The sequence below is a fragment of the Pomacea canaliculata genome, linkage group LG9, assembly GCF_003073045.1.
Source record: "Pomacea canaliculata isolate SZHN2017 linkage group LG9, ASM307304v1, whole genome shotgun sequence".
NCBI classification, from domain to species: domain Eukaryota; kingdom Metazoa; phylum Mollusca; class Gastropoda; order Architaenioglossa; family Ampullariidae; genus Pomacea; species Pomacea canaliculata.
The window spans coordinates 19,028,581-19,056,026 of record NC_037598.1 but is presented as its reverse complement, the minus strand read 5'-3'; the positions used below and the strand labels follow the sequence as shown (position 1 = coordinate 19,056,026).

At 36.4% G+C, this 27,446-nt stretch overlaps 2 protein-coding genes across 5 annotated transcripts in view; both read right to left on the bottom strand.

Moving 5' to 3' along the window:
- LOC112572223 (cortactin-binding protein 2-like) overlaps positions 1 to 3,240 on the bottom strand; it is a 14,025-nt gene extending 10,785 nt beyond the window's left edge. The window contains exons 1-7 of the mRNA XM_025251796.1: positions 3,079 to 3,240; positions 2,653 to 2,770; positions 2,246 to 2,446; positions 1,231 to 1,326; positions 858 to 934; positions 526 to 612; positions 80 to 179 (exon numbers count right to left, since the gene is read on the bottom strand). Of these exons, the coding sequence (XP_025107581.1) occupies positions 80 to 179; positions 526 to 612; positions 858 to 934; positions 1,231 to 1,326; positions 2,246 to 2,446; positions 2,653 to 2,770; positions 3,079 to 3,240 (841 nt within the window). The remainder of the gene's footprint in view (positions 1 to 79; positions 180 to 525; positions 613 to 857; positions 935 to 1,230; positions 1,327 to 2,245; positions 2,447 to 2,652; positions 2,771 to 3,078) is intronic.
- LOC112571564 (CTTNBP2 N-terminal-like protein) lies at positions 2,187 to 27,280 on the bottom strand. 4 transcript variants are annotated; one of them, XM_025250633.1, is made up of 13 exons: positions 26,975 to 27,280; positions 24,960 to 25,061; positions 24,460 to 24,699; positions 23,867 to 23,974; positions 23,061 to 23,237; positions 19,098 to 20,306; positions 17,374 to 17,506; positions 5,521 to 5,799; positions 4,761 to 4,860; positions 3,570 to 3,721; positions 3,079 to 3,246; positions 2,653 to 2,770; positions 2,187 to 2,446 (listed from the first exon to the last, which is right to left on the bottom strand). In XM_025250633.1, exons 1-10 carry the CDS (start codon positions 27,044 to 27,046, stop codon positions 3,589 to 3,591), a joined length of 2,553 nt encoding a protein of 850 aa, XP_025106418.1. In that variant the 5' UTR covers positions 27,047 to 27,280; the 3' UTR covers positions 2,187 to 2,446; positions 2,653 to 2,770; positions 3,079 to 3,246; positions 3,570 to 3,588. The 4 variants fall into 4 exon arrangements, with proteins under 4 accessions (XP_025106418.1, XP_025106419.1, XP_025106421.1 ...); XM_025250634.1 differs by having other exon boundaries at positions 3,570 to 3,711; XM_025250636.1 differs by lacking the exons at positions 2,187 to 2,446; positions 2,653 to 2,770; positions 3,079 to 3,246; positions 3,570 to 3,721; positions 4,761 to 4,860 and adding an exon at positions 9,964 to 10,092 and having other exon boundaries at positions 5,666 to 5,799.
- Between the last annotated feature and the right edge of the window lie 166 nt (positions 27,281 to 27,446).

Below are 27,446 nucleotides of genomic sequence, written 5' to 3'. Positions count from 1 at the left end.
CATGACAGGGCAAAACTGATTGAAACAATGTTTATCCAAAAGAATTCATTACTGAAAGCATAAAAAGAAGACATAATACCTTTCTGCTTCAAGAAAGCCAAAAGATCTTCATGACTGGTCTTGTTTGTAAGTGACATCTTAAAAATGGCTGGTTTTCGACCAAAGCCCTTCTCTTCAGTCTGAATCAGTTGAGTGAAATAGCAGAAAGGTAAACATCAATGTTAGAATGAACAGCCTATTAGCTGATCAACCAAATACATAGCTGAAAGCAAATGATGGAGTCCATTTGTGTTTTTGAATACACGATTGAGTAAATTTAAGAGAAAACAAACACTACAGAGTATAAGCCAGATTACTGAGTACTTGAACAGTTCACCTTACAATATATTTATAAAAGATATATTTATAAATGTAGGTAAGCAAACATGAACAAGGTCAGCTCGAAGCCATAGAGCTCCATGACTACGAATTTGAGACTGCTCTTGGCAGAATCCGCAAACTGCCCAATATTTCATCAACACTCACAGCAAGACACTGAGCAAGGCGCTGGACTAGGTAAGACTTGCCACTGTGGACTGGTCCGTAGAACACTGCACTTTTATACTGGGACAGCTGCAAAGGTAAACTACAGTCAAAATTTAGCACACAGAATATTTCTATTCACAAATCATTATTTACTAAGTAAAGACAAATAGAAAAACTTTTAAAAAAAACCCTTATAACAAAAACTGAAAGAAGTTCCAACATAAGACATATCTGTGACAAAAAGCCAAATCCCCCATTTACTTATTTTATCATTTTAAATAATGCTTAAACAGAGGCATTACACGTGTGTTAGACTGCTAAGACTAGCTCACCAAGCGAAGGTAGCTATGAAGGATGGGCACAGGGTGCAGAATGTCAAAGGCAATCAGTTCACACAGGTTATTTGTGTCTGAAGAAACAAATGTGCACCAATAAGCAGAAAATAATGACATTTCATGTGATTTAGATTCGATTAATATTTTCCACTGCATTGTCCTGAAGTAACATATAACGCACCAAATAAAACAATGTTGGCTCTGACCCTGGTGACCAAGTGTAATCATAAGATGAAATTGTGAAACCTTTGTGACCTTTACATATACCCTGCCCTCTAAAAATGAAAAGCAGCTAAGGACACAAGAAGTGCTAAAGAAGTGCTAAACAAAAAATAACATAAATAGGACCAAAACTGACAGAACAACCAACCATCAATTATAATGGCAGCTTTCTTGTCATTGTTGTTGCTGGCTATGCTGAAAGGCTGTTTTTCTGTCTGCATACATGGACTCCAACGATAAAATCCTGAAAAGAGAAATCAGTAAATTACATTAGTCAACAACAACTAAAGACAAAGATTTAAACTGTCCTGAACATTCAACCTCACAAAGCCAAGATTGTTTATTTACAAGGTCATCATTCTGATTCTGAAGGAAAATAAGTGCAGTTATTTGTGCCGGTGCTACTATTACAGGTTCCAGTCTGTCTGGACCAGAGAAATCTTTCTTCCTTTTGTCTGAAGGTAAAGATAAAGGCTGTCCAATGATCTTACAGTTGCAGGGGGAGTAAGGTATTGAAGGAGTTACTTGAAGCCAGCTTTTGTGAGAGTGGCACCAACCTCCTCCCCCTAATGGCCTTATCATCCCAACCCTCTATGGAGTCAGATACCTACTCCAGCTGGGTCAAATGGGGGGAGCATCACACAAGTATCAAACTAGTTAGAGCATGATCTTGCAGATTCAGATGCTATTACTCTAGCCACTAGGCTATATGCATTCCCAAAATCAGGGACTGTCGGAGCCATATCTTCATTCAGCCTTTCAGAAAATTCATACATCTTCAAATCAAAAATGGTTCCTTGAGATGAGGAGTTACTAAGTGTGGGTTATCAGAAAACATCAAGACCAGCCATATATGTTTACAACTCTATGTTCACTAGGACTATTAAAGCCTATACAACTATAATGTTTAAAACATAATAATTTGGAACTTGTGCACATGAGCTGTTCTGTAATTTCTATGAATGAAGCAAGTGAAGGACTTCTGTCTGTCAATGACTGGTCTGTAAATATGTACAATACATGCCTGCTCAGTGAGGCATAACCATTATGTAAAACCTGAGACCCTCATGAGCCTTACCCATCTCAAAGTACTTGATGTGTTGCATGCTGAGTCCTAGAGTGAAAATGCTTCCATCATCGCTGCTTCGATTCTGTCTCCATACGAGCCAGGCGGCGAGTACGCAGACCTCGATCTAGCTGCGACAAAAAGTCTGCAAGTGTCGTCTGCAGCTGGATTTCCAGATGACTCCATGATGTAGACGGTGTAATCTCGATGGTGCCAATGCGTGTGCAGCTGACAGTAGCACCCTCTAGCTGTGTTTTCAGCTCAACCAGAAGGGTTACCTGCCTACTCCTCTCCTGGTCTACACAGGAATATTTGGAAAACTGTGGAGTCACCAATAACTTCAAAACTTTCTTCACAACAAGTTTAAGTTTAAGATGAAAAAACAGATCAGTAATCAGTAATACATTTGAAACCTTGTGACCTACCATGATCTTACCATGGATCTTTTCACAGTCTTTCTCTACATTCACAAAAAAGTGACACTGAAAACGTAAGACTGCTCACCATGTAGGTCAAGAAAATCTTTGCATGCTTTAGAGGCTGCCTGATACACTGAGTGACCATGGAGATCTGTAATGTCCAGATCCAGGGATGCACACTCCAGCAGTAGGCTAAGGCATTTCTAGAAAATCAACCAATATACACTTAAGGTGGTGAAAATGCTCCATGCAACATAGTCAATGGACAATGAATTAAAAAACTATCTCACAAAAATATGTACTCTGTCATTAAAAATAGCAAAATGCTATATGAATTTCGCTTACAGAATGGTTGGTAGGAAATGATCAAATGGTATTGCATCACTTAAATTATTATAAAAAAAACTCAATCTGGGTTGCACCTTACTGTTCACAAATGTAGGTCTGACAAGTGGGTACCTTACTTTCATTTCTCGGGACAAAATATTTCAGCTGTGGGTAAGAACATCACCTCTGTACACAGGCTTGCAGCCAAGTGGATAAGAGATCTTCCTTCTTTTTCATTGGCTAAAAGCAATGAGCGTCTGACATTTTCATCTGTTGTCAACTGTTTCAGAAGCAGTTCCAGTATATCAGGTCGATCACTGATAACTGATGAATGAAGTGGGGTCATTCCAGCCTATTTAATTAAAAAACCCAAAAAGTAGTAACTCCATTTACTCTGTGATATAATATAATGAGCCTTCATAGAATAACACTAAAATGAGCGTTCAGTCAGGCCACATTTTTTTAAAATGACTTGATTCAGTCTGTTACAAGTCTATGTTACAAACAAATGATGAATGATTTTATCTATTAAACAAGTCAACCTGAGCAAATATCTGACAAAGTTATCGGTTAAAAAAAATATATATAAGAGTGATAAGCAGTTACCGGTCAACTCAGAGACTGGAATGAAAAAAAAAAAACAATCAATGATATTCTGTCAAGTACAATACTTACTGCATTTGGTAGACAGATATCAAGCACCATAGTCCAACAATAGTTTACAGCTATGAAAATCCCCTCGTCTCACTGCTAAGTGTAAGGGTGTATCACCTGCCTGTGTGACAGTGTTGACTGTAACACCTTTTTCCAGAAGCATCTGCAAGCACCTAACGTGCACGATAAGGCATGAGTCACTTAGAAATGTGTACTTTAAATGCATATAAGACATTAATGATTTAGAAATGTAAATACATGTAAGATTGTAAATGCATTTTTATCTCTCTACCACTAATTCTTATAAAGAGACAGCATGTTCCTTGTGTGCACAGCAGGGCACAGTGAAGTACAGGAAGTGTATAAAACAATGCAGCCAGTTCCAGTAAAGAATAAAAACCATTTAGACAGGGAGATAAAGTACAAAAAAAAACCCAAAAGACAAACCCATACAGATAAAACTGTAACAAACAGAAAATTACATAAGCATAAAACTAAAAACTAAGTCTACTGCACAGAAAAATGGGATTTTACGTATATCATAAGCACAACTCTACTGTAGATACAGTGACTTCCTCCTATTCTCAGTTTAGCTGGGGCTATTAAGGTCACAGGTGTATGATCACAAGAATGACCTGTGTCTACCACAGAAAAAGCTCCGTCTCTTAAAAAGTCCCTCCCTTCCCCTGCCCGCAGCTACAAAGCTACAGTACCTGTGCCCCTTTATCCTAGCCACAAGGTTATGGGACCTGTACCCACTTGTCCTAACCAAAAAGCAACAGGATCATAACGTGTTTTCCAACCCTTTATTGAGTCACAAATAGTAATAAATATAATGCCAAAAGAAGGCAACTCACCCATAGTTGCAATAATTAAAATGGCACAGACACATTTTATGTTTTTGAGATCTTTCTTTATTAGTTTGCATTACATAATACATGTGCACATAATAAAAGACTATGTGTGCAAATATTTGCATATGCATGCTTAGATTAGGCCTATACATTTAAAATACATCTTGTTAAGTCTGAATAAATGTTTACTTCATTTATTTAATAAAATTGTAAATTTATGAATTTCTCCATGTGTGAAATTACCATTCATATTTTTATTATTCTGCATTTATCTGTTAGAGCATTTAAACCTAGATTTGTAAGAAACTGTTAACAGCTGCTGCAGCTGTGTATTGTTGTAGAGAAAGAAGATACTCACCCTATATGACCTTTGGCAGCAGCAATGTGCAATGGTGTTATATGGTCCTCTCTTGGGGCACTTGCGTTACCATTACTGTCAAGCAATAGCTGCAAACAATCTGTGAACATGCACCCACACGACCGTGAAAGAAAGGTTATTTCAGATCGTGGACGCTTTTAAGGAGAGTATCGGGCAGCTGATGGTCATTCCAAAACAGGACTGAAATGATTGTTGTGACAAATGGAAGGGACGCAGGGATAAAGATTTAAGGTCTGAATAGAATAGAAAGCATTTTGGAGTAAGGCACTACTGTTCTCAGCAGGCGACTCCTTTTTTTTTTAAAATATCGAATGGCCAGATACTATTTTCTTTTAATGACAGTAAAGCTCATTTCCTCCCAAATCTTGAATGCCCCCACTATCTTAAATTCTTGAGATACATGCTTACAGACGTGTACCAAAAGAACACCCTTGTGACATAATGTTTGTACACAGATATGCCTAATCAGCATGTAATTCCATCTCCTCCATTGGCTTAAGATTTCCTGTTTCTATGTACAATCCTGACAATATTGTTGACCTCTTCATGTGTGTAAGAATGTTTGATAGGTATCTAGAAGGATTTCATCCAAATTTGGGGAAACAGTATTTTGCACTTTACCCAGTCATAAAAAACTTGCACTCCACTAGACCTTTGCATACATTTTTGAAGTTTTTTTGTTTATATTTTGGACCTTGGGGATTAAAGCCAAACCCAAAATGTCAATGGCAACTCTCACCTCCTTGATTGTTCTCAACAGCGGTGTGAATAAGTGTGGTTCCGTCTTTCAGAGGCATGTTGACATCAGCATCGTTTTCAAGCACAAGGAAGCGAAGTGTATTAACATCACCAGAAGCAGTCAGTTTATGTACAATAGAGTTGTTGATGCCAAGAGGAAAAGATGACAGCATGGAATTGTGGGAAATGACAGTGGAGGAGTTTTGTGGGTCAGAGAGGGGAGCTGGTGCTGAAGGAGGTGGGAGTTCTACACTAGGTGTATCACACGTACTTGTTTCACCTGCAAAACAGAAAACCACCCTTAAAGAGGTGTACAAAACTGGCGTCCCCACTTTCCTGCTGTTTTTGTTACACAAATGCCTCTAGAAACTTTTAGTTTATTTACAAAATTCTCACTCCCACACGTTGTTCATGGTACAGGTATGCATCACACTCTTAATTTGTACATATTTATATATAAATGTTTAAGGATAAAAATTATGAATCTTTCAGCTTGTGTGTGTGTGTGCATGGACAGTTTATTTACAATATGTAGTAGTAGTAATAATAATAGGTGAACCCCTCTTTAGTATTGTATCAGCCATCTACAACTGGCAATGTTTTACAAAAGTATTCAGTAGCATCTTATATCTTCAGGTTTATCTATTCATGTTTAAAAAAAAAAAAATTCAAATTAAAGAAAGAAATTGTCCTTTTTACACTATTCTAAAAAATAACTGTTGTTTCATGAACAAACTTTGGGATGAATCCTTGTTTTCAAATGGATGAACATGCATGAATTTGCAGCTGTGCATTCACCACCTAGACTGAGTGACTACAGGTTTAAACAGGAGTCTGATTGTTCATGCTACCATTTTGCTTGTTAGTAAAGTTCAATGAGGAATAACAAAGAAGTGTTGAAGTTTGTGAGCAATGACTTAACAAATATGACAATCCACTAGAAATTACTAATGAATTACTGGCACCATCTTCAAAATTTTCCCTATGAAATGTGGCCTTGACTTGTAGTGTATGTAAAGTATATAGTGATGTGTGGTCCTGATGTGTAGTGCATGTACACATTCATGATTTACTGAACAAGAAAAATAAACTCAGACTTTCTAATAATTCTGTCCATAACCAGATGTATTTATGAAAGTATATTCTCTTAATACATTTACAAGCTCCTTTTGACTTGTCTTTGAGCTTTCACACAAGTGTCACAATGTGACCCCATCAAAAAGTACTTAAAAGAGCAAACATTAATGGCTTTTGCTAGTTTAGGCTAAGCTCAAATTTTTTTCAAGTGAACGTGTTTTTAGGGGATTATGGGACATAATAATTCCTTGAAAATGTTGATTGGTTTGTGCTTGTTCACTTGCGTGCACATGTAAGCATTTGCAGAGATCTGAATTTTTTTTTTCCAGCTACAATTAAAAAAAAAAAAAAAAAGAAGTCACTATCAGGTTACATGTCTTCTGACTACTCAGTTTTGTCAGACTGAAAATTGGCATTGAAATACAACTCAGTTGAACTTCACTTACCACAGACTACACCTATGCCTTTGACTTGTCAAAGTTCTATTTGCTAAACAAAGATCACAACGAAAGACAACTTTGTTTTCTTTAGACTGGGAAAATCTGATTCAGCAAAGCATGGCACATGACTAAAAACAATCTTTCTCTCTAAAGTACAGATGCATTGTTTGTGTTTGCATGCTACCACTCTTATTTTCATTAATTTCTTCATGTGGCCTTGAAAGTGGTTTCATCAGTGAGGTTGGGGAATATGAAACCAAAAGCCTGCAATATGCAAATATGAACCTAAAAATCATGCAAAACATTTTTTACTAATCCACAATGAAATGAGATTTCTGAGAAAACCAAACACAAGGCAGATCAGTGCACACAACGTGCGCGCAACCATGATAAAACTATGGTGGGAAAAACCCATTAAAGTTGTTTTAGTTTGAAACACTTCACGCCAAAGAAGCGTACTAAAAGGTGTTATAGTATTCAAGCTTAGCATTCAAAAGCATCTATTATGACATAATCTAATCATGCAGAAGAGAACCTGTCTTGACAGACCACATGCAAAAGAATCTGGTCCCTACTGTCTCAACTCTAGCCAGAATATATTGAAAGCTCTTGTTTTAAATTCCAGTTAATGCTTTAGTTTGTCATTTATTTTCCACCACCAAACTGCCTTATTTAACTTTGAAACTGAGGAAGAAAAATATTTGTTGTTGTCCAAGAAAAAGACATCATTATTTATCACTATGTATTTTTATAGCCATAGAGAGTAGTAGTGCTAAAAGGCAATTTTGTGGATGGCTTGTTGCATGAAAATATGACTGATGCTAACTGGTACATTATTAAACCACTGTCTCACCCAGTGTTGACAGTTTGAAATAGATCTTTCCTGCATCTTAGAATCTTATACAATAGACACAAATTTAGCAGAGGCGATGTGTAAAATTTGCATACAATAAATTTACCGGGAGGGACTCAATTTCCCTTGAATTCTCAATGAAATAAATATCAACCAATGTTAAAGCTAAATAACAATCCACAGTAAACCATTACATTAAAATGATGCCAACACAATTTTCAATTGCCCAAGACAAAAAAAAAAGCAACAAAAAACAAATTGGGAAAGGAAGAGAGAAGGTAGCTTTTAAGGACTGCTTGCACAATGTTACAGATTGTAACAATTCACTAGCTGTGCTAAACACATTCACCCAGAAGATGACTGTGCGGACAATACACAAGACTGTGTAGACACTACACAAGTTTTTGGGTGTTGATAATCAGGAGCTACTGAAGACAGTTTTTATCTGAAGTTTCCAAGATCTTTTGTAAGGTCTCCTTTTTTAGCATGTATCGGTAATGATTATTATGGTTTTTATCATTAATGAATTCCCTTTGCAACCTTTCCTTTGCCAATGCTACAGATATCAACTTGTGGTGAAGTGTTTACGAACATTTAATAACTAGTGGATTTATCTTGTGGAAATAGGAAGTGATATTGAGCACTGCAGCTTTTGCTGTACCAAGTCTTTTCTGAACCCTAAACTAATACTCATGCAGACTCACAACACTGTGTTATTCATCTAGACATTAAATATTTGTGTGCATGTGTGTGCTCATGGCAGTGAAAATTCAGTTTAAAATGTCACTGGGACAATTAGACACTTTATAAACTGGATAGTTTTTGTGAATGTACTATTTGCTATGGTATTTATGAAAAAGAGAATAAAAAAGGAAAAAGGTAAAGTAAAGATTTGAAAATAGTATGATGGAAAGATGATCTATCTGTTGTAGGTGTTAAGTATTTGTTCACATGCATGTACATATAAAAGATGTGTTTACAATGATCACAGTAACAGTGCATCTAAAATGAAGAGTTCCGAAGACACTAATGACAGCTTCTTGCTAAAAATTTTCAGTGGAATACCTCTTGAAATAACTAAATTTCTACTGAGCTGCGTGGTCAGTCAAGCAGGTAAGTGTACACAAAAACCACTGAGTAAGTCAAGGCAGGTGTATGAATATTAAGTACAATTACTCTTATTCCTGTAAGTACATGTACCATTACACTTGCATGACAATTATAATTTCCTCACTGCCAAAAAAAAAAAAAAAAAAAAAAAAAACCTGTCTACACACTGGATACAGGAGAAGAATTCCAAACTGAATTAAATTTGCTTTTTGTGGATATAAACAATGCTTTTCTTATGAGCTGGTAACTTAATGCACATGTGTGCGTGCACAAACATACTGGTAATACTCTCACCAATAACCACTATACATTTAAATTAAAACACACACCACTCATGTACACTAACAAAACATTCATACAAATATATAATAAAACGGAAGCATTCATCTCACACTAATACCCATGCATAATACATTCATGCCGCTAGCAAACACATACTTAAAATGCATTCATTCCACTCTCTCTCACACATGCATGCACACAGAAACATACTAGTAATATATTCACACCAATAATGATTACATATTTATTAAAATGGCATTAGCCCCCATTCTGCCTCCCTTCCCATATACACATTAAAGACACATCTGCACCAATAATCAGAACATATTCACACACATACATACACTTTTCTTTATATAAGCAACCTGCAAAAAGACTGCTAACCAAAATTACAACTACTCTATTTATATATCAGCAGTTACTAGTCAGTAAGCAAGATAAAGAGGTGCTCTGCATAAGAAAAGCATCTGTTTAGGGAATATTAGCATATGCAGTTTTAGGCACAGGTCATGTGACACCACCAGGCTGCACAGGGTCTTCACATTAAAAAAAAAAAAAAGGACAGGGAAGGTACACATAGCATTACAGAACAGTGCGCTGCAGTTCTATTTTCTACATCATCACCAGCAGCTCTCAACAAATCCCGGATCACAGCAGCATCAGGCTTCACCATGCTTAATACCTGAGGACCACTTCTGGACCTATCTCCGCTCACTAGCAGCGTGACGTGGGATAGTGGCTAGACTAGCGTTGGCCTGTTGGAAAGCTGCACCCGCCTGCGATCTGGGTATCGCAGGTCCGCCATCAATCGCTGAACATGGCCGTGTTACATATGTGACAACCACAAACATGAAAGTGAAATTTTGTACGAGACATAATTCAATCATTTAGTCTTGTTGTTATGTTAAATATGTTATTTGAGTATGTGGTGAACATTTTCTTTTCTAATTTACAAAGGGATTAGTAATAAGAATAATCATACTATGTCAATATTACTTTTTGGGCTGATGACCAAACCTCTAAAATTTTTTCTAACAGTAGTGTATTGGAAATGGCATATGATTAAGACTATCAAAGTTAAAATATATCGTTTTGACAGTCCTGAGGTGAGGCAAAAGTATTCCTTTAAATTTGATTTAAAAAAAAATATTTTAAATGGTGACAATTCTTACTTTTTATTTTTTAAAAAGAGCAACTTGTTTTACAAGTGGGAGAAACGTAATAGGGCTGAGAATTTCAAGTAACAACATTATACTTGTTACAGTAATTTCTATTACTGCTCGGGATATATATTGACACAGGGCAAGAAACACCTTCTATTTTTTACAAGAGTACCAACATCTATGGAATAGCCCCCACCTTCACCCCACCAAAACCAAAAAATCCTAACTTAATGAACACATTTTTATGAGAGTTACTCCTTACAGGTCAAAAGGGATGAAAAAGCATCAGTTTTATATTTCAGCTTTTCCACTATGACATCTGGACAACTTTCTCTGCCACTCCTCATTTCCTTGACAGTAAAGATTCCTCTTTGCTTCAGCACATATTAAGTCTACTTCTCAAATTTACAATACATTCTGGCAAGTGAACATTTCAACAGTTATTCAGATAGAAAGAAGTGAGGTTGTAATGTGCCAATGCTCACATAGAACAAACTTTTTTGCTTGTATATTGTGTGAAGATTACAATAATTGGTAGCTGTGGCAGTATGTCAGATGTTGCCAAAATTTATTTATTATGTTTCTCACTCGAAAGATCTAAAATAATAAGTGTTTATGTCCTTTAAACCTGCGCTTGATTCTTCATCTAAAGATGACCACTATAATAATAGGTGTGCATGTTTCCACTTGTTATGATTTTTCATGCTATCTTTGGTAGGGTGTAATATATATAAGCATAAAAAGTTGAGTCAAAAAACAAGAGACAATACAAAAATGGTTTGGAACCATCTCACTATCAGTGTACAATAACATACATATGTACTTGTAGAATTTGTATCCCCTTCCATTATCCCAATCTTGACTTACTGAAATGTCAGTTTCTTCAGAGAATGAGTATTTCCTGCTGACCAAGGACTGGGCTTACAATTTTCTGCTCACAGCTGTTCTAGGGAGGAATTACTGTATTGAAAAGCAGGAAAATTTTATGCAGAAATACATATATTGAAATCTATGCATGTAGGAAAAGCAAGCAACTGTGTCCAAACTCAGATGTGTACACTGTTGTACTTCTCCCAGCTGTGGAATGGCTTTAACTCCTCAGAGGTTTAGGGACAATAAGGCCACAAGGGGGAGCAATGGGCACCACCCTTACAAAACGATGACTGAGAAAACTAAGTTCTCTAACACCCCACTCCCCAGTGACCTTAAGGTCACAAAACACAGAACAACCATTAAAAAAAAATTCTTATAGCAGGACTGAGTGAATACTGAGCCAACATTTCATAAATACAAACAGAAGTCCCATGTTCTTCAGTAAATGTATTTTCAAATACTAAAAGCCACTTTAAACAGAATGGAAGAAACCAGGTGTGGTGTGCTTCTTCGTGCAAGCATGAAATGCCCCTCTCCACCCAGAACAGCTCTGAGTGACTGTTTCTGATTGAACTCCAAGGTCCTAGGTTTTCAAAAACAAGGCAGTCTGCAGTTGCTGTCAATGAAATGCTATGGCAGGATGAAACAGCCAAAGACACAGGCAAAGGTAAAAAACTCTCGCATGTCAGTTGTCTTTTGTTGCCTGCATTCTGCTTTGACTCGGATGCCAAGTGTCAGTTTTCCATGTAAAAAACTACTGCACTCAATGCACTCAAGCATGCTTTAAGAAAACTGCCCTATGGATGTCATGTAATGTAACATAGTAATAATGACTTGAAGATATAATTACTATTACATTTCTATCTAAAAGAATAATAATACAAATAAATTCTATGGAGAACACTTTTTTTCCTGGAGAAATACACCAGGACTGTTTGCAGCATTATTTGGGGGAAAGATTTCCTATCATAAAAGCACACCAGTTTTAAAATATATTAATATACTAGGCTGCAAGTAAGTAAAAATCGACTTCAGGTCTGTAAAAAACCAACTTCTAATGTCACCTTTAACATATGGGATATGGGGTAACTTTCTGGAATGCAAGTGTAGAGGTCACAGAATCACTGTCACAGAATCACTGTTTTCTGCCTTAATTGGTGGCTAGATGATACAACCACAGCATTGAGTCAAGGATATAAACCACATTCCTTATGCTACAACAAGCAGTGAATGATGACAAGAGTAATGAACGATATTGAAGCAATAGGCAGTTTATTGCGTGATGATGGGTATGTATACAGTAAACTGTTGCTCCAGATGCACAGACTACCATGTGTGCAAGCAGCTGACAGGAGCATCTGAACTCAAACATAAAAGCTTCCTGCAAGCAATCATTCACCATTAAACAGTATTTATTTTTAATAAAGTGTCCCCTTTCCATCACCCTTTTGGTCTTACTTCACAAGGGTTAACCCTGAAAATGCCTGTCTTCAGCAATTGTTTGTGCTATTCCACTAGTAAGGAGAAATCTGACAGTACTGAAAATATACTTTGTTTAGCGTTCTTCATGCCAAACTGTTTTCAGGCCTGGACTATCTCGTTGAACATTTTTGGCCTAGATTATCATCCCAGATTGTTTTCAGGCCTTGACTATCCTACCAAACTGTTTGGCGGGCACGGCTATTTTGTCAAAATGCAGACTTATTTGCTAATAACAATAACATCAAAACACTTGCCGACCAGCTGGTTTGTGTTAATAACTGTTTTCCCCTCATGATTTTATAGGAAACAGTGCAAAACCAATATGTTTTGCTTTAAAAGAATTAAAGAATATAAAGATCATTGTAAACAGCTATCTTGTCACCTTCTCAATCCCTCAACATTCTCAAAGAACATATAACCCACTTTATTACAAAAACCTTAAAACTGGAATCGTTTAGTATAAAGATGGAAGGTTGTTTTTTTTTGTAACTTGCTAGCATAAGCAAGTCTGCCAACTGGACTGTTAAGAAGTCATCACTCCTGATGCTTGTAAATAAAGCATTAAGTATATGGCTGCTTTCTTGTTTTGAGCTTCTAAAACAGAACTAAAAATATCTTAAACGAATGCTCTTGGAATTGTTTGCTCTTCAAGCTATGTGGGTAAAAGAGATTTTGTTCTAAAAATAAAGAAAGGAGACCATACAAAATCTGTGCTGAGTGAAACGGACCTTGTCAGGATATTTTTTATAATGATACATTAAAAATAACTGTTATTTGTTTCCATTTAAAACATTTTACTATAATAATTTAATTAACAATCCTCTGGGTTAATAACTGCACACTTTTAAAGTTAGGCTGAAAAGCAAATAATAATTTCCCCATGTTTAAACATTAGTGTACTACTGAATGCCATTGCAGAAGAAATGTATAGTTTATATCAGTATCTGCTCAATATCAGACATGAACTGTGCAAGTCAGTTTTGCAACAGATCTAATAACATTTTCATCACAAACTTTGCATGCCAAATTTGATTTCAAAATATGACATATAGTCAGTTATGGTCCACAGATAGGTCATAACTGACCAAGTAGTTTATAATAAAAAAAGGGTCAAGCACTACAGTTCAAGTTACAAGTAATCACAGTTTACCATTCTGTAATATGGAGTCCAGATTACATGCTCGGTTAAAAAAAAAAAAAAATACAAAATACCTATGTAATGCCAAATATAAATCATTAACACAATAAAATGGGTTAAAAGCAAAGCAGGGCTAGACACAAAAATAAATCTCCAAAAATGCACAACATAATTAGCTCAATCCCGCTCTAAAACAAGGGTATAAAACTTAAAAAAGGCTGTGGTTTGTATACAGTGCCATATTAAGTTTTAAACTGCCAAAACTAGCATGATTCAAGTGCATGGCCTGGTCTTCATTCTACTATAACTGGTGCATCAAGGTATATATGTAACGTGTTAGTGGTAATGGCAGACATAAAAGTGATTCTTCTGCTTGCAATTCAACCAGCAAAAATTCACATACAACAAATTCATTCCATTCATGTAACGGTGCTCAAAATAGTGTGCTTCATGCATAATGTTTAATGTTCAGCCTTAATGCTGACAATAGGGCTAACAGAGGGGAAGGGCAGCTGCAGGTTTGTTGCAACTATTCTGTGAACTCTTTAGTCAGCATCATATTTACAACCAAGTAATGAAGCATGTCAAATCTAGTATAACTGCAACAGACATTCATTTAGTTCCATTCAAACAAATCTTTATTGTTGGAGAAGACTTTACACACAAACGCTCCCCTATCATATTAAGAAGCTGAGACAGGAAACTTGTGACTGAATATAGATGAAATATTTATTGTAGATGGGCTAATCCCCGAACTCTAGAAAGAAGAAATGTTAAATAAACTTAAACTGCCTTATAAAATGCTGCAAAAGTCGCAACTCTCATTCTTAACCAACATAAATAAACTAGGCATGCCTACATTAAGTCAATGTACATGGGGACCGAAGTTGTTTTTAAATGCCCCTCACTGACTATGAGAATACATCATGAAAGTAGTGACTGTTCACAAAGGTGTATTTCCTTAGCTTTAAAAAAAAAAAATTCACACATATACACACTATCTTGTTTTCATTCCCTCACTTCCTTTACAAAATTCACTTTAAAATATTGCACTTTCACTCTAGATCCCAGCCTACTTAACAGATTAAAAAAAAAAAAAAAAAAATCAAAACTAACAAACAACAAAGAAGTGGGAGAACCTTCTTTTCCCCAAAAAGCTGTTATAATCAATCCTGATAAAAGTCTAATAAATGTGTAAAAGAAAAAAAATTACTTAAAATGTAAAGTATGCCTCATTTTTCATCTTTGATGAACAATTATACAACCAATGAAATTCCCTTCATCCATGCCCTACAAGTCATTAGCTTTAATGGTTTAAAAAAAAAACACCCACCAACGTTTAGTCTTTGGATAACAACAAAATCTAAACCATAAAGAGCTCATAGCATATTGAAACCATATAAAATCTAATACTTTCCCCCCCTAAAATGACAAACCTATATACTCTTCAGTAAGGGAAAGGGCAGACTTTAAAATGTGGGGTGGTGGAAACTAAACAACAAAGTAGTAATAATAATACTCATAGTGATACATTAATGGATGAACCTGTAATACTGAATAAGTTACAAGTCTGTGACAAAATACTGTAGGACCAAAGAATGTTACCAGAAACCTTCTAGAACTACTACTAGTGAAAACAATGAGATGGATAAATAACCACAATGCCCCAAAAAGTCCTTAAATCACTATTCAAATAAAGTACTTAGGTTTATCTCTGTTTGCTCTAATCAGATCATAAGCCATTTTGATTTTGTTTTAAAAAAAGCCAATTGCCACTGTTAAAACATAAGACCTTTCTTATACAAGGATATTTGCACAGCCATATCAGTTCAATCTGCCATTTGGTTATGTAAAAAAAAAATTGCTATTAATATTATGCAATGCTCTAAAATAAATGCTTTAGTTTATTTTGTGCTCAAACACAAGCTGTTTATAACCCACAACCATTTATTCATTTTTATATTTATCATAAAAAATCCAGCCCTTCTTTGGGTTGTCAGGAATAAACATAAAAAATCATATTTTTTAAACAGCAGGATGTAGTCATGAGATTAGTCTCTTTCTTAGAGCTACACTTGCTGACTACTTCAGCACCAGATACAGATGACTTTGTGTGGACACCCTCATCTCAAAACAGTTCAACTGTGACTAATGGAGCTTTTGGGACTTTGTTTAGTTTTCAGTGCCTTAGACAAAACAGGATATTTCAAGGGACTGGTTTTCTGTCCTTACAATACTGTATTCCTTAACAACCATGTTTTAGAGTTAGCGTAGCATAAGTGCAAAAGGCCAGGTATAAGAAACAGACAACATCCACAAGTGAAGTGCTGAAATCTGGGATGGAATTCATGTAAAGCCAGTAACCCCTTTACATGCTGGTCTAGCTGACAGACTTCTGTCCTGCATGCCTCCACAGTTATCCAAAGCAGGCAAGAACTGAGGTATGTAGACAAAGAATATTGGCTTGTTGAGTCCTCAAGCGGGGCTACAGGCTAGTAATGAATTCTATCCCTGAACAGCTTGAAGGCAGTGCTGGCCAATCTCATGTACTATACCTACTTTTCACAACAGTCAGCGAGGCATGCGCAGGTCAATGCACCACTTTCAGAATAGTCATAGCAATTCACACTTTAGTTTCAGTGAAAGGAGTGTTGCAAACTACATAAAACACTAGCATATAGCTGGTAAGGGAACCAAATAGTTCAACAGAACTAATCCAACATTTAAGGAACTGTGATGGCTGATTCTAGAATGAAAGACAAAAAAAAAAAACCAAACCATTTGTGCCTTACTCTACATTACTGGAATGAGGTTTATTTTGAAAAAAAGAGTATCTCTCAAGTAAAATGCTAACAGATAATTTTATGATCTTGAATTGGTGTGATTTTTCATATGTGCACACTTTAAAAATTATAATCTTAATAATGTAGTGCCATAACTATTTCTGACCACATTAAAAACAGACCCAGCAGTCAAGATGTTGCATGTTTTGCATGTTAAAAAAAGAGAATGTTGGTAATGCCTTCAACACAATGTTAAAACTACTACAGGTACTATTACTATGGGGGGAAAAAACCCCATCACTGTGGTCTAAAGAATATGAAGAGGATGTAGTACCCTGTACAGTATTTCTGTTACTAAACCTCTAATAATCAGAGCTGCTCTCAGTTGTAGATCAGTGGGGTTTTTTTTTCATTCACAATGAAAAAGGATGGTACTGAAGAAATTAGTTTAAATCAATGAGTAGCTGACTTGATGGGAGAAAATGCCATATGCCTGTTAAACTTAAAACAAACAAGCAAAAACAAATAAAAAAATCCACACAAGTCAGACTAATATTTTAAATAAGCAACAATGAGGCAATCGCTGCAGGGCCAACATAAATTAGTTCAGAAAATTGTAAGGAACAAAAGATATTTAATTAGACAAGGGTTACCTGCGGACAGTGATGCTAGCATGGCTTGGAGGTTGGCCATTTCTGGCCCTAGAAACTCCAGCGAAGTTGCTGGGTTGGCCTGCATGATGTTAGAGGAGACAGCTGGTGTATCCAGTTCAAAAGATTGGGAGGGCTGCAAGGAGAGATGCACATGCAACATGCACACACCAAAATGCAAACTAAAGTCAAAATGTAATCCTATATCACAAAACTGAAAACACTCATGAAGCTGGTAAAAAAATTAAAAATCTAAAAATCTTTTTAAAAGTGGCACCATGCATATTTATAAAAGCACACACACAGAAATGCTCACAGAACAAGGGGGGTGGGGAACAAAAGTTAATAAAAAGGGGTGGTAAAGCAGTTTTCTAATGCAACTATGATCAGCCCATGAGAACCAATCCTAAAAAATATCAAATGATTTCCAGAGGTAAAAGGTGCAACACACATGAAGCACACACATGCAAAATAAAAGTTAAAGTGCTGTAGAAGAAACAAAGGGAACTGTGTGACTTTGTTGCAAGAAACCAAAGAATGAGTTATAATTACTAACAAGACACAACTAGACAAGATGGGCAGGGGTTGGGGAAGAACATTTTTTTTTGTGAGTTATCAGTCATTAGCACAAAGTTTTTTTCCGGCTACTTTCTTGTTAAATCATGGGACTGCCAGGACTCTATGGGTAAGAAAGCAAGCAAGATTGTTTTAGTTTTAAAATTAGGTACTATTATTATTATTGGAAAATATTTGAAGAACTCTTATGACATAATTAACCTAATTTAACCTTACACAATCTAAATGAATACAAAAAAGAGAGAGAGAGGGGGGAGGATTGGTGTTTTACGCCGTGCCAGCAACTTATGGCTATATCACGGCAAGGCAGCTAGCCCTGTGAACAGATGAACAGAATGCCCGAGACGAGAAATGAACTCGGGGCAGCCAACCTTCACTGTATTGGTGACAGGCGCTAACCGTTGCGCCATCGGGCCGCCGAGAGTGAGAGAAATGTTTTAAAAGCAAATGTTTTAAGTAAGCATTTTTATGCATTCACACAGCGTGCCTTGCAATAGTTCTAGTTCACTAACAATTCTGATGTAACCCAAAGCACTGAAATGTAAATACATGCCACAATTCCTGAAATGTTGAATGAACCAATGATTTTCAAATAAATCAGTGAGAAATGAATCCTGGTGATTGTCACTTTCAAATTATTTACTGCTCCTGATGTTTGTGTACTTGTTTGTAGATCTGTCCCATTGCCAAGAGATATTTTAGACTTTAGTGCAGTTGAGTGTGAAGAGGTTTTAAAAAATGTTCCTTTGAACAAAGGTAAAAACCCAATCTTATCAGTTGCAACCATAAGTTGCTCTTTTCCCACCAAAACCTTCACCATATCAAAAGGGGGAAAATGTTTTCACAGGTTTGTTTCTTGTTGAAAGTCATGAGAAATTTAGAGAACATAAAGAAAACATTCACAAACACACACAGAGTACTAAATGATTTAAAGCAAAAGATAAAAAAAAAACACTTTCAAATGGGAGATGGTAGAACCCCAAATTCCCACAATTATTTCTTCCCCTCTCAGTGATGAGAAAAATCTTCAAGCAGTTTAAAGAGGCATGAAGCAGCTGAGGGATGTAATTAGTAGAAGAAGCTATGCACAAGGCAGCTATTCCCTTCTCTACTATTTTGCACCCAGCCCCTCACTTAGCGTGGACACAAACCTGTGCAGTTTTCCGAATGGGTGAGCTTTCTCGTGGTGATTGAGAACTGCTGCTGGGACTAGAAGAAACAGATGAAGCAGAAGCAACAACGTTGACAGGAATCTGAACTGTCTTGCTATGAAGACTTGAGCTCTCAGTTCCTCCACGACCCATCAAACCCACCTTTGGAGGTGGCGATGGCTTGGTTGCGCCTGGGCTAATAGATACAATGTTCGGTTTGTTTGGGGGAACTGGTGGTGGCACACCTCTGCCGGCAGAGGCTGCTACTGCTATTGCTGTCCGGCGAGGTGATCCAGCACCACCGCCACCAACTCCACCTGCACCTGCACTGATGATGCTACTCCCTCCAGATCCAGGTGATACATGGAACGAGATCTTGCCTCCGCCCTGAGTGACAACTGTGGCGCTGTTGCCTGGGGTAATGTTGACGCGCGCTCCAGGACTGCTCAGGCCTCCTCCCCCAACCAACACTGGTGCAGATTCTGGCCCAGAGCTTCCCACAGTCATAACTCTTGCTTCCCCACGAGGGCTGCCTGACAATGGTGCTGTCCCCTGTCTGTCTAGGCTTGGAGATGAATAGCTACCAGCTGCTCCCCCTCCATATTGTATTTTACGAGTTGAGGGAGAATCCAAAGGACGATAAATTACTTCACGCTCTGGAGAACTGGAGCCTATGCGACCTCCTTCTAAAACCTTGTTCACTTTATGCACTTGCCAAACTAGTGGTGCTGATGTCCCACCTCCAACCATTGAGACTGCTGACCGTGAAGGGCCTGGGGCCAAAGAGGAGCCAATGGCTCCCATGCCAGATCCTGCCCGCACACCAGTTGGGCTTGATGTGGGACTATAAGCAACGGGGCCTAATCCTGTGGACATGCCAGATGGATGAACCAAAGAGGTGGGAGGAGTCGAGGAGTGTGCTGTGCTGGCCTGAGGAGACACGCTGGATTTAATCTCAATGGACTCTAAAGACGTGCGGGCTGCTAATATCTGCACTTGCTTCTGCAGGGCTTCAACTTGAGCCTCTAGTTCCCGTGTACGAGCCTGCTCCTGATTGAGACCTTCTCTCAGAGCTGCTCGCTCAGCCTCAAATTCGCCTAGCTGCTGTTCAAGCGCTGCCTCCATTGCCAGTGAGTGACGAGATTCTGCTTCCAGCCCTTCAGCCACATCTTCAGCATGCAGCTGATCTTCACTCAACAATGTCTCAGCCTGGAATCAGAGTTAAGATACAATATTTTTTAACCTTTTAAGTTAAGATTTTTAAAAAAGTCTCTGCCTAAAAAAATGACAAAGCTCTTACAGCTTGTATGACAGATGACTTTGAATTTTGACCAGTCTTGAAAACAAGCATCAGCATGTCACAATTCTGACTGCACAAGTTATTACAGAAATATTGAAAACTATGTACAAAATGGGCGGACATGAATACAAGAATACTGGAATAGAGGTTCCACATTGCATTGAGTTTTTGTACTTGAGTATCACTCATTTACAAATGCAATGAAATACTTATTGCATATGTTTAGTTTATCTATAGCATCCTCATATGCTTTAATTAGAAAATGGATAATTTTATCTGTCAGATCAATAGCAAAATTTCATAAAGTGTTCAGACTTTGCATAACTTAGTTGGGGTTGAGGGGAAGTTGAGACTTGGGGAAGAGGTGGGGATAAAGAGACATATAATTTTGTGATATGCTTTAATACAGAACAAAGAGTTAGTGGAATAATAAAGAAGGCCCCTATGATACTGACTTGAAAGAAGACAGAAGAATTTAGAGCCATGAGATTAGGAAAAACTGCTGCAGACAGGGAAAAGGTGGGAGGAAAATAGGAATCACATGAAGTGGTAAGGTGAGGCTGTGATGCTATTATATAGAAGCCATGCACCAAAATTAAAAGATATCCAGTGATATGTCTTAGATAAATCTTGCCACTTTGTGAAGGAACCAAATTTTTGCACAAAATTTAAGTTTGGAATGACTGTCATAGCAGTAGAAAGGAAACGGTTAATAAGCCAAGCTTCTGTGACATGCCAATACTTTTCTCCCTAAAAAATACTTTAACAAAAATTGAAATAGATGCTATAAACTGGATTTAATGATCAAGGGATGTGTGAAAAAAGGGAGTTTGCCATTATTGATTAAGTGGTGGGTGACAAACAATAAGGTTACATAGCCAAAAGATTGTCAAAAAATGTCAACTGATAGCAGCTCTCTGCTGGTGGTATGGCTGTCTACAGACAAGTTACCACTGACAAAAACACAAAACAAAGCAAAAAATAAATAAACAACCCCCCTCCCCTCAAAAAAACCTAAACAACTTCATGTCCTAAAGGATGGCTAAAGAAATACCATCATTCGCTGTGAATCAATGAATGAGTACCATGATCCTCTTCATTCTGATGGTAAACATCAATATTTTATTTATGTAACATTATAGATTTGTTTGAGTACAGTGTTTGAAGATCCTTCACTAAAAAACTGTGATGAAAAACGAAGATGAGTTATTAATGTGTTAAACAAAAACAAAACTTAGTATATGCCTTGATACTGCACAATTTTTTTAAGCAGTTTTCCTTTCAGATATTATTTAGATGAGAGATTAAAAACAACCACAAATTTTCTCATAATCTAAATATTTACCAGTATATCTTACATAAATTAAAAAACACTTTCCTGGGACACATATTTTAAACTCCCATAAGTTATTTTTTTAGGAAAAAATGCCACAAAATTTAAAAAAAAAACAAACCCCAAACAATCCCTTGGTTAGTTGCAAAATGTAAATGTCAAATATCTTTCAAAACAAAACTTTAAAAAAAAAGTATTTTTGAATTAGCTGTGAAAGTAGAACTGTACAAACATGAACGCCTGTTTTAAAAAGAAACAATAACAGTTTACCTGTTAATAGGAGAGTAATACAATTTTTAGGATGGTATTAGCTGTACACTGCATGTAAGCCTCATAATCTGAATACATTAAATGACTTAAACTTCTTAAACAACTGAGGCTCTCTGTTATGATACAAAGGTGAATAGGATACTAAATATTCAATACACATGAAAGCAAACAAGAACATTTTCCTTTTCCCAGTAATGACAAAAGCTGCACGCTCAGTGTAAATCCTACCATGCTCATTTTACTCCAGAAGTGACTGAGTCTTTGCTGCCTGTGAAAGAAGAGAGTCAGGGTTAACAGTTACTTTTTGCTTAAAAGCTATAACAGCCATTCTGAAATAATCTTTTTATTTAGAAGTTTTAAGGACATTGTTTCTTGTACATATTACTGCCAGGATAGTTGAATGGGTTACAGTCGGACCTTGATAAGTCGACCTTCCCTAAGTCGAAAACCTCCCTATAACGAATTAATTGTTAGTTCCTGGACAAATACCTTCGCCTATTGCGCCATTTTTCCTAACTCGAAAACTCCGTAAGTCGAATTTTTTCCGGGTCCCTTTGAGTTTGACTTATTGAGGTCCGACTGTATATAGCATTGTAAAAAAAAAAAAACAACGGAAAAACACTATGGTTTCAGATTAATTATACTGACAAAATCTCATTCACTTCACATAAAAATGTGGCAAAATTGATTCTATTTTGCACTTGAAGGAAAGTTGGCAGCACAAGTGACTGTCACCATAGTTATTAAGCTGTAGTTCTCAAAGTCTACGTATTCCTGACTGCAGTTACTCGCTGATGCACAGATGCTTATTTTTAGTCTTACCAGACATTTAACTACGGTGTTTTTTTCTTTACTCTCTTCAATAAGGCTTCTGTGTTTATAATCATACAAAAACTTCGGCACATTCTGAAAAATTTTTCCCCCAAGATTACCTTTCTAGACTTGCGATATCTTACAAATGTTAACAATGTTACAAATACAAACAACATTCAAAAACAGACACTGCAGATGAATGGTTTCATAGCAGAAGGCATGCCAAGTGTCTCGATTCAGCACTGACCTGTCCACGCTGCTGATATTCAGAAGCTATTCTCTGTAATATTTGTTTGCGCTCCTTCAGAAGAAGCAGGGCAACTTGCTTATGTCTCGCTGCAGATGCTCTTTCCTCTTCCAATGCTGCCAAGGTTCGCCTCAAGTCCTTTTCCATTTTTTTTGAGCTACTCTTTTCAAAGTCAATCTGCAGCAGACAAATTTGCACATCAATGGTAATGATGGTTGCTATCACATAAGACAAAAATATTTAAACTCTAAGCTTGTTCACACAAGTACTTAGCTGCACTGATATAGAACTAAAATTTTAGGTTCATTCTGCCATGCAATTTTTACACCTGTGCAAAGCCAATAAAATCTATGTAAAAGAAAAGTGGATTATACCCACTCTTGCTTATGCCAAACCAAATTTTCAAAAGTATTTATTACATCCAGTGGCCTCCACTAAACTTTAAAAAAAGACTATCCCAGATAAAAATAACTAGTTTCTGAGGGGCGCAACTGGTTAAGCACCTAAAGAGTGCGACTTTACCTATTACGGTGTTCTGCCTCTGATCTCTGCAATTTTGACAATATTTACTAAAGGCTGTCAATCGAATTGTTATCAAAAATTATTCTAAATCTCTTTTATTTCACATGAATCTTTTAATTACAATAAGTACAAGTCCATGGTTTTTTACTTTTAGTAATAATGCTCATTTTTTCACAATCTTTTTCAGGTTGTGTATTTTTAATGCATAAGAAGCACAATTAAAAAGTGTGATACTGCACTAAACAACTATTTATATTATTGTCATTATTAATTTGTTTCCTTACCTCCTGTCTCAGTCTCTCCCGCTCCTTCTCCAGCATGTAAGTAACATCATCACCTTGTGCAGTGTCTTGTGCATGTTTTCTTTTCTCTTCTTCAAGCTCCGAGCATACCTGTTTGGACAATCTCATGAACACCTGGTGTTGCCTGTATTATTATAGATACGCTAAAGTAAAAACATGTGGATATAAGATTAGGTGGGGAAGAGATGGAGAGTAGATGATTGTTTGTAGAGGAACAAATATTTATCTTAATCACTTAAAGAAAATTAAATATTACAATTACAGAAAGTGCTAACTTTTGCATGTATATGCTAAGTTATTGCATGTATAAAATGCATGAATAAAACTAAAAGCCTCACGCACATTATTTAAAGATAATCCACTAGAACTCTCATCTAGTTTATGTTAATTTAAATAGGATAATTCCAAACTAAAAGACATTTCTGCACGACACCTTTTCGTTGCATTCCTAAATTTAAGTAAAATAAATAATATTGCTTTTCTTGATACTAATTAACACTTACTACTTAAGTTAAAGCATACAACTCAAGTCATTAAATCACAGAGATTAATTACAGAAGTAACTGAATTTTAACCTTGTGATAACGTTTTTCAGCATTTGTGAGCTGCTCACGCATTTTCAGCTGGGCTTTGCGCTGGGTGGCTATCAAATTCTCCAGCTGCGCTAGCTGATTATCATACATGGCTTTGACTGCAGCCTCATCAAAGTTGGAATCTTTTGTTCCAACTGCATCACGCTGTAGTGCCATAAAAGGATCTCCCAAACCAAAGCGTCCATATTTGGCTTGGTATAACAGTTGCTTAGCTTTTTCAGCCTGTATTTAAAAAAAAAAAAAACGATCAATGACATTTATACTTTACAAGACTGCACCTAACGTCACCATTTTGTTAGTTTGACCATTTGTTTTAAAATGTAAACAGAGACGATGCCGTATCCATACTTTACACGCAGAAAAGCAATACCGAAGAAAGAATGATCTACTCACTCCTGTTTCACTTTATGTGGACAATATGTGATACCTAAAAGACTTTCTTAAAAATGACTTCCATTGATTATAGTTTATAAAAAGTTTACCTTGAGTGCAGCTATAACTATATCTCGTGCCTGCAGCTCGCCTTCAAAGTAACTCAACAGCCGCAAGAGATCATTTTTACTCCAGTCTGGACTGGGCTGGCGCTGAAATGAAGAATAACTGGTATGACTATGTGAACTAAGCAAAAAATTGTGCACTCTCCTGGCAGTTTAACATACAAAAATACATCGTAAGTATTAGAAGCTAATGCGGATACAATCTTCAACCACAGCTTGAAATATTCCACTCTTTCATAAGTAGTCAAAGGGAAATCTGCCTGCCTAAGCAAACAGAAATTAAAATAGAATACCAATAAAAGATAACGGCTAACAATTCTTAAACAACAATCTCTTGAGATTTATTTCTAGGATCCCTAAAGATCTGTAAAAACTTATCAAATGCTGAATGAGCCAGATGTTTTTGTCCTTTTGATATAATTTTTAACTCCTGCGTAAGACTGACCAACATCATTTATAATTTGAAATTAATGTTTGCCTAGTGAGCATACGCGAAAACTTTACTCACTATAGGCAGTTTGTATTCCTTGGGAAGCATAAAAAAGAAAAAAAATTCAAAATATTAAAGGTGTACATTCAGCAGAATAAATTAAAATTTTTGTCATAGATATTTTGTGAGCACTCTTGCATCCTTGAAATGCTTGAATCAACTTTGAAGCTGCCTGCTGATGCATACTTGAAATAGTCAATACAAAGAACACCAACTCATCAGAGATTTAAGTCTTTCTCTGATTTTTTACTCAGCATTTGAGGATTTAAAAAAAATTATAACGACTGATGTATATTTTCTGCTTTAAGTCTGTAGCCTTAAGAGGAATAAGCTGTTTGAGTCTTGCTCTACCTTCTGCATGTCATGCCCTAGACACAACTCAGATCACAACCCACAACAGAATATTTAAAAAGGTAGAGCTCCCATCCTTCACCATTACAACATAAAAAACAATAATAAAACATTTTAAACTTACAAGCCATTTTATTGTGCAAAGGCACCTCTATTATTGTCATACAAGATTTGAGTCTTTGACCTTCCATTCCCCTGATTCAAATCTTAATCTTTTAGCTAGTTAAAATATTAATAAAATTGCATAAACTTATACAATTATACATGCAACCTCAATTAAAATGTGAGCTGCTATACATCAGGCATGTCCTTCAGAATGTGTAAATCTAATAAACAGACATCTCTGAAAGCATGCAGTTTTTGTTTATGACCAGGTTATTTAATGCCATTTGCTAGGCTTAAAGCTAAAGTAGGAGTGTATTTTTATTCATGCATTGTCCTGATAGTTTTTATACACTTATAGCTGCATCTCAGTCAAGTGGGTGAGCAACACATTTTATTTTATTCAAACTTTGGAGCGGGTATAGTAGCAAACTTGTTTATGTCAATGATGCTGCACCAAATATAATGAACAACTACAAACACATGATGCAAGGACACAATATTCCAAAAATTAAACGACTGCCAGAAAGGGACCACAAACACCTGCATTTTTTTTAAACCCCCCCCCCCCCTTGTAGGCAGAAACACTGATATTCGCCTACACATAAACACGCCCACACACATGCATGCCCGGACGCACTTTATTAAGGTAACACTATAATATTGTATCGAGTTTTTTTTTATTGTTCTCTGTGTGCATGTTTCTTTAGGCCTGTGTTGCAGTTCGTACGTGTACGCGTTTTCGTCTGATCTGGACTTTCACATAGATAGCTGACTAAAAATCTGCATGCAAAAGTATAAAAGAAAAGAAAATTGACATCACATGAAAATAACATAATGAATTACCAGACGATCATCGTTAATTATGACACGTTCGTAACCATAATTTATACAGAAATTGATAACGGTAAAAGAGCAGATGTCAATATGATGAATATTTGCGGAATTCTGTTATGATAATCAAGAGCTATCAAGTTAGATCGGCAATATCAGCTTAAATAATCATTGCAGTTCATCAAAATGTGTGCCTGAAAATCAGATCAAATATTGAGCTTACCTTCAGCGTATTTGATTGCATTTTATCTTGGGGATCAAACGAAGGCATAGATTTGACATTTCGGGCAGCCATTTTGGAATCGACAATAATAAAGCAGGAGGTTTTACATCGTTCACAAAGCTCTGAAGATCATGAATAAATGTTGACAGCAATATTTTAGTTCACAACACATTTATATTAAAATATGCAGCGCATATTGTCACCAATAACACAACAAATGAAGACTAATTCGTGCGAAATTCCACAACTCCATCTTTTGTTCCCCCTAGGTTGCCATTCCAGTCACGTGACAACATTATTGACAGTAAGGTGCTTGAAGTTGCTGAGGTGCTATGATTTCAGACTTAAATAATCATTGACATTAAAATTAGCCAATATTTTTTCTTTAAGCGCAGTTTTGTTGTCTGTGATGCTTAGAAAAATAAAGCGATATCTTGCTTCGATTTGGAAGAGACAGGTACTTTTCCCTCAG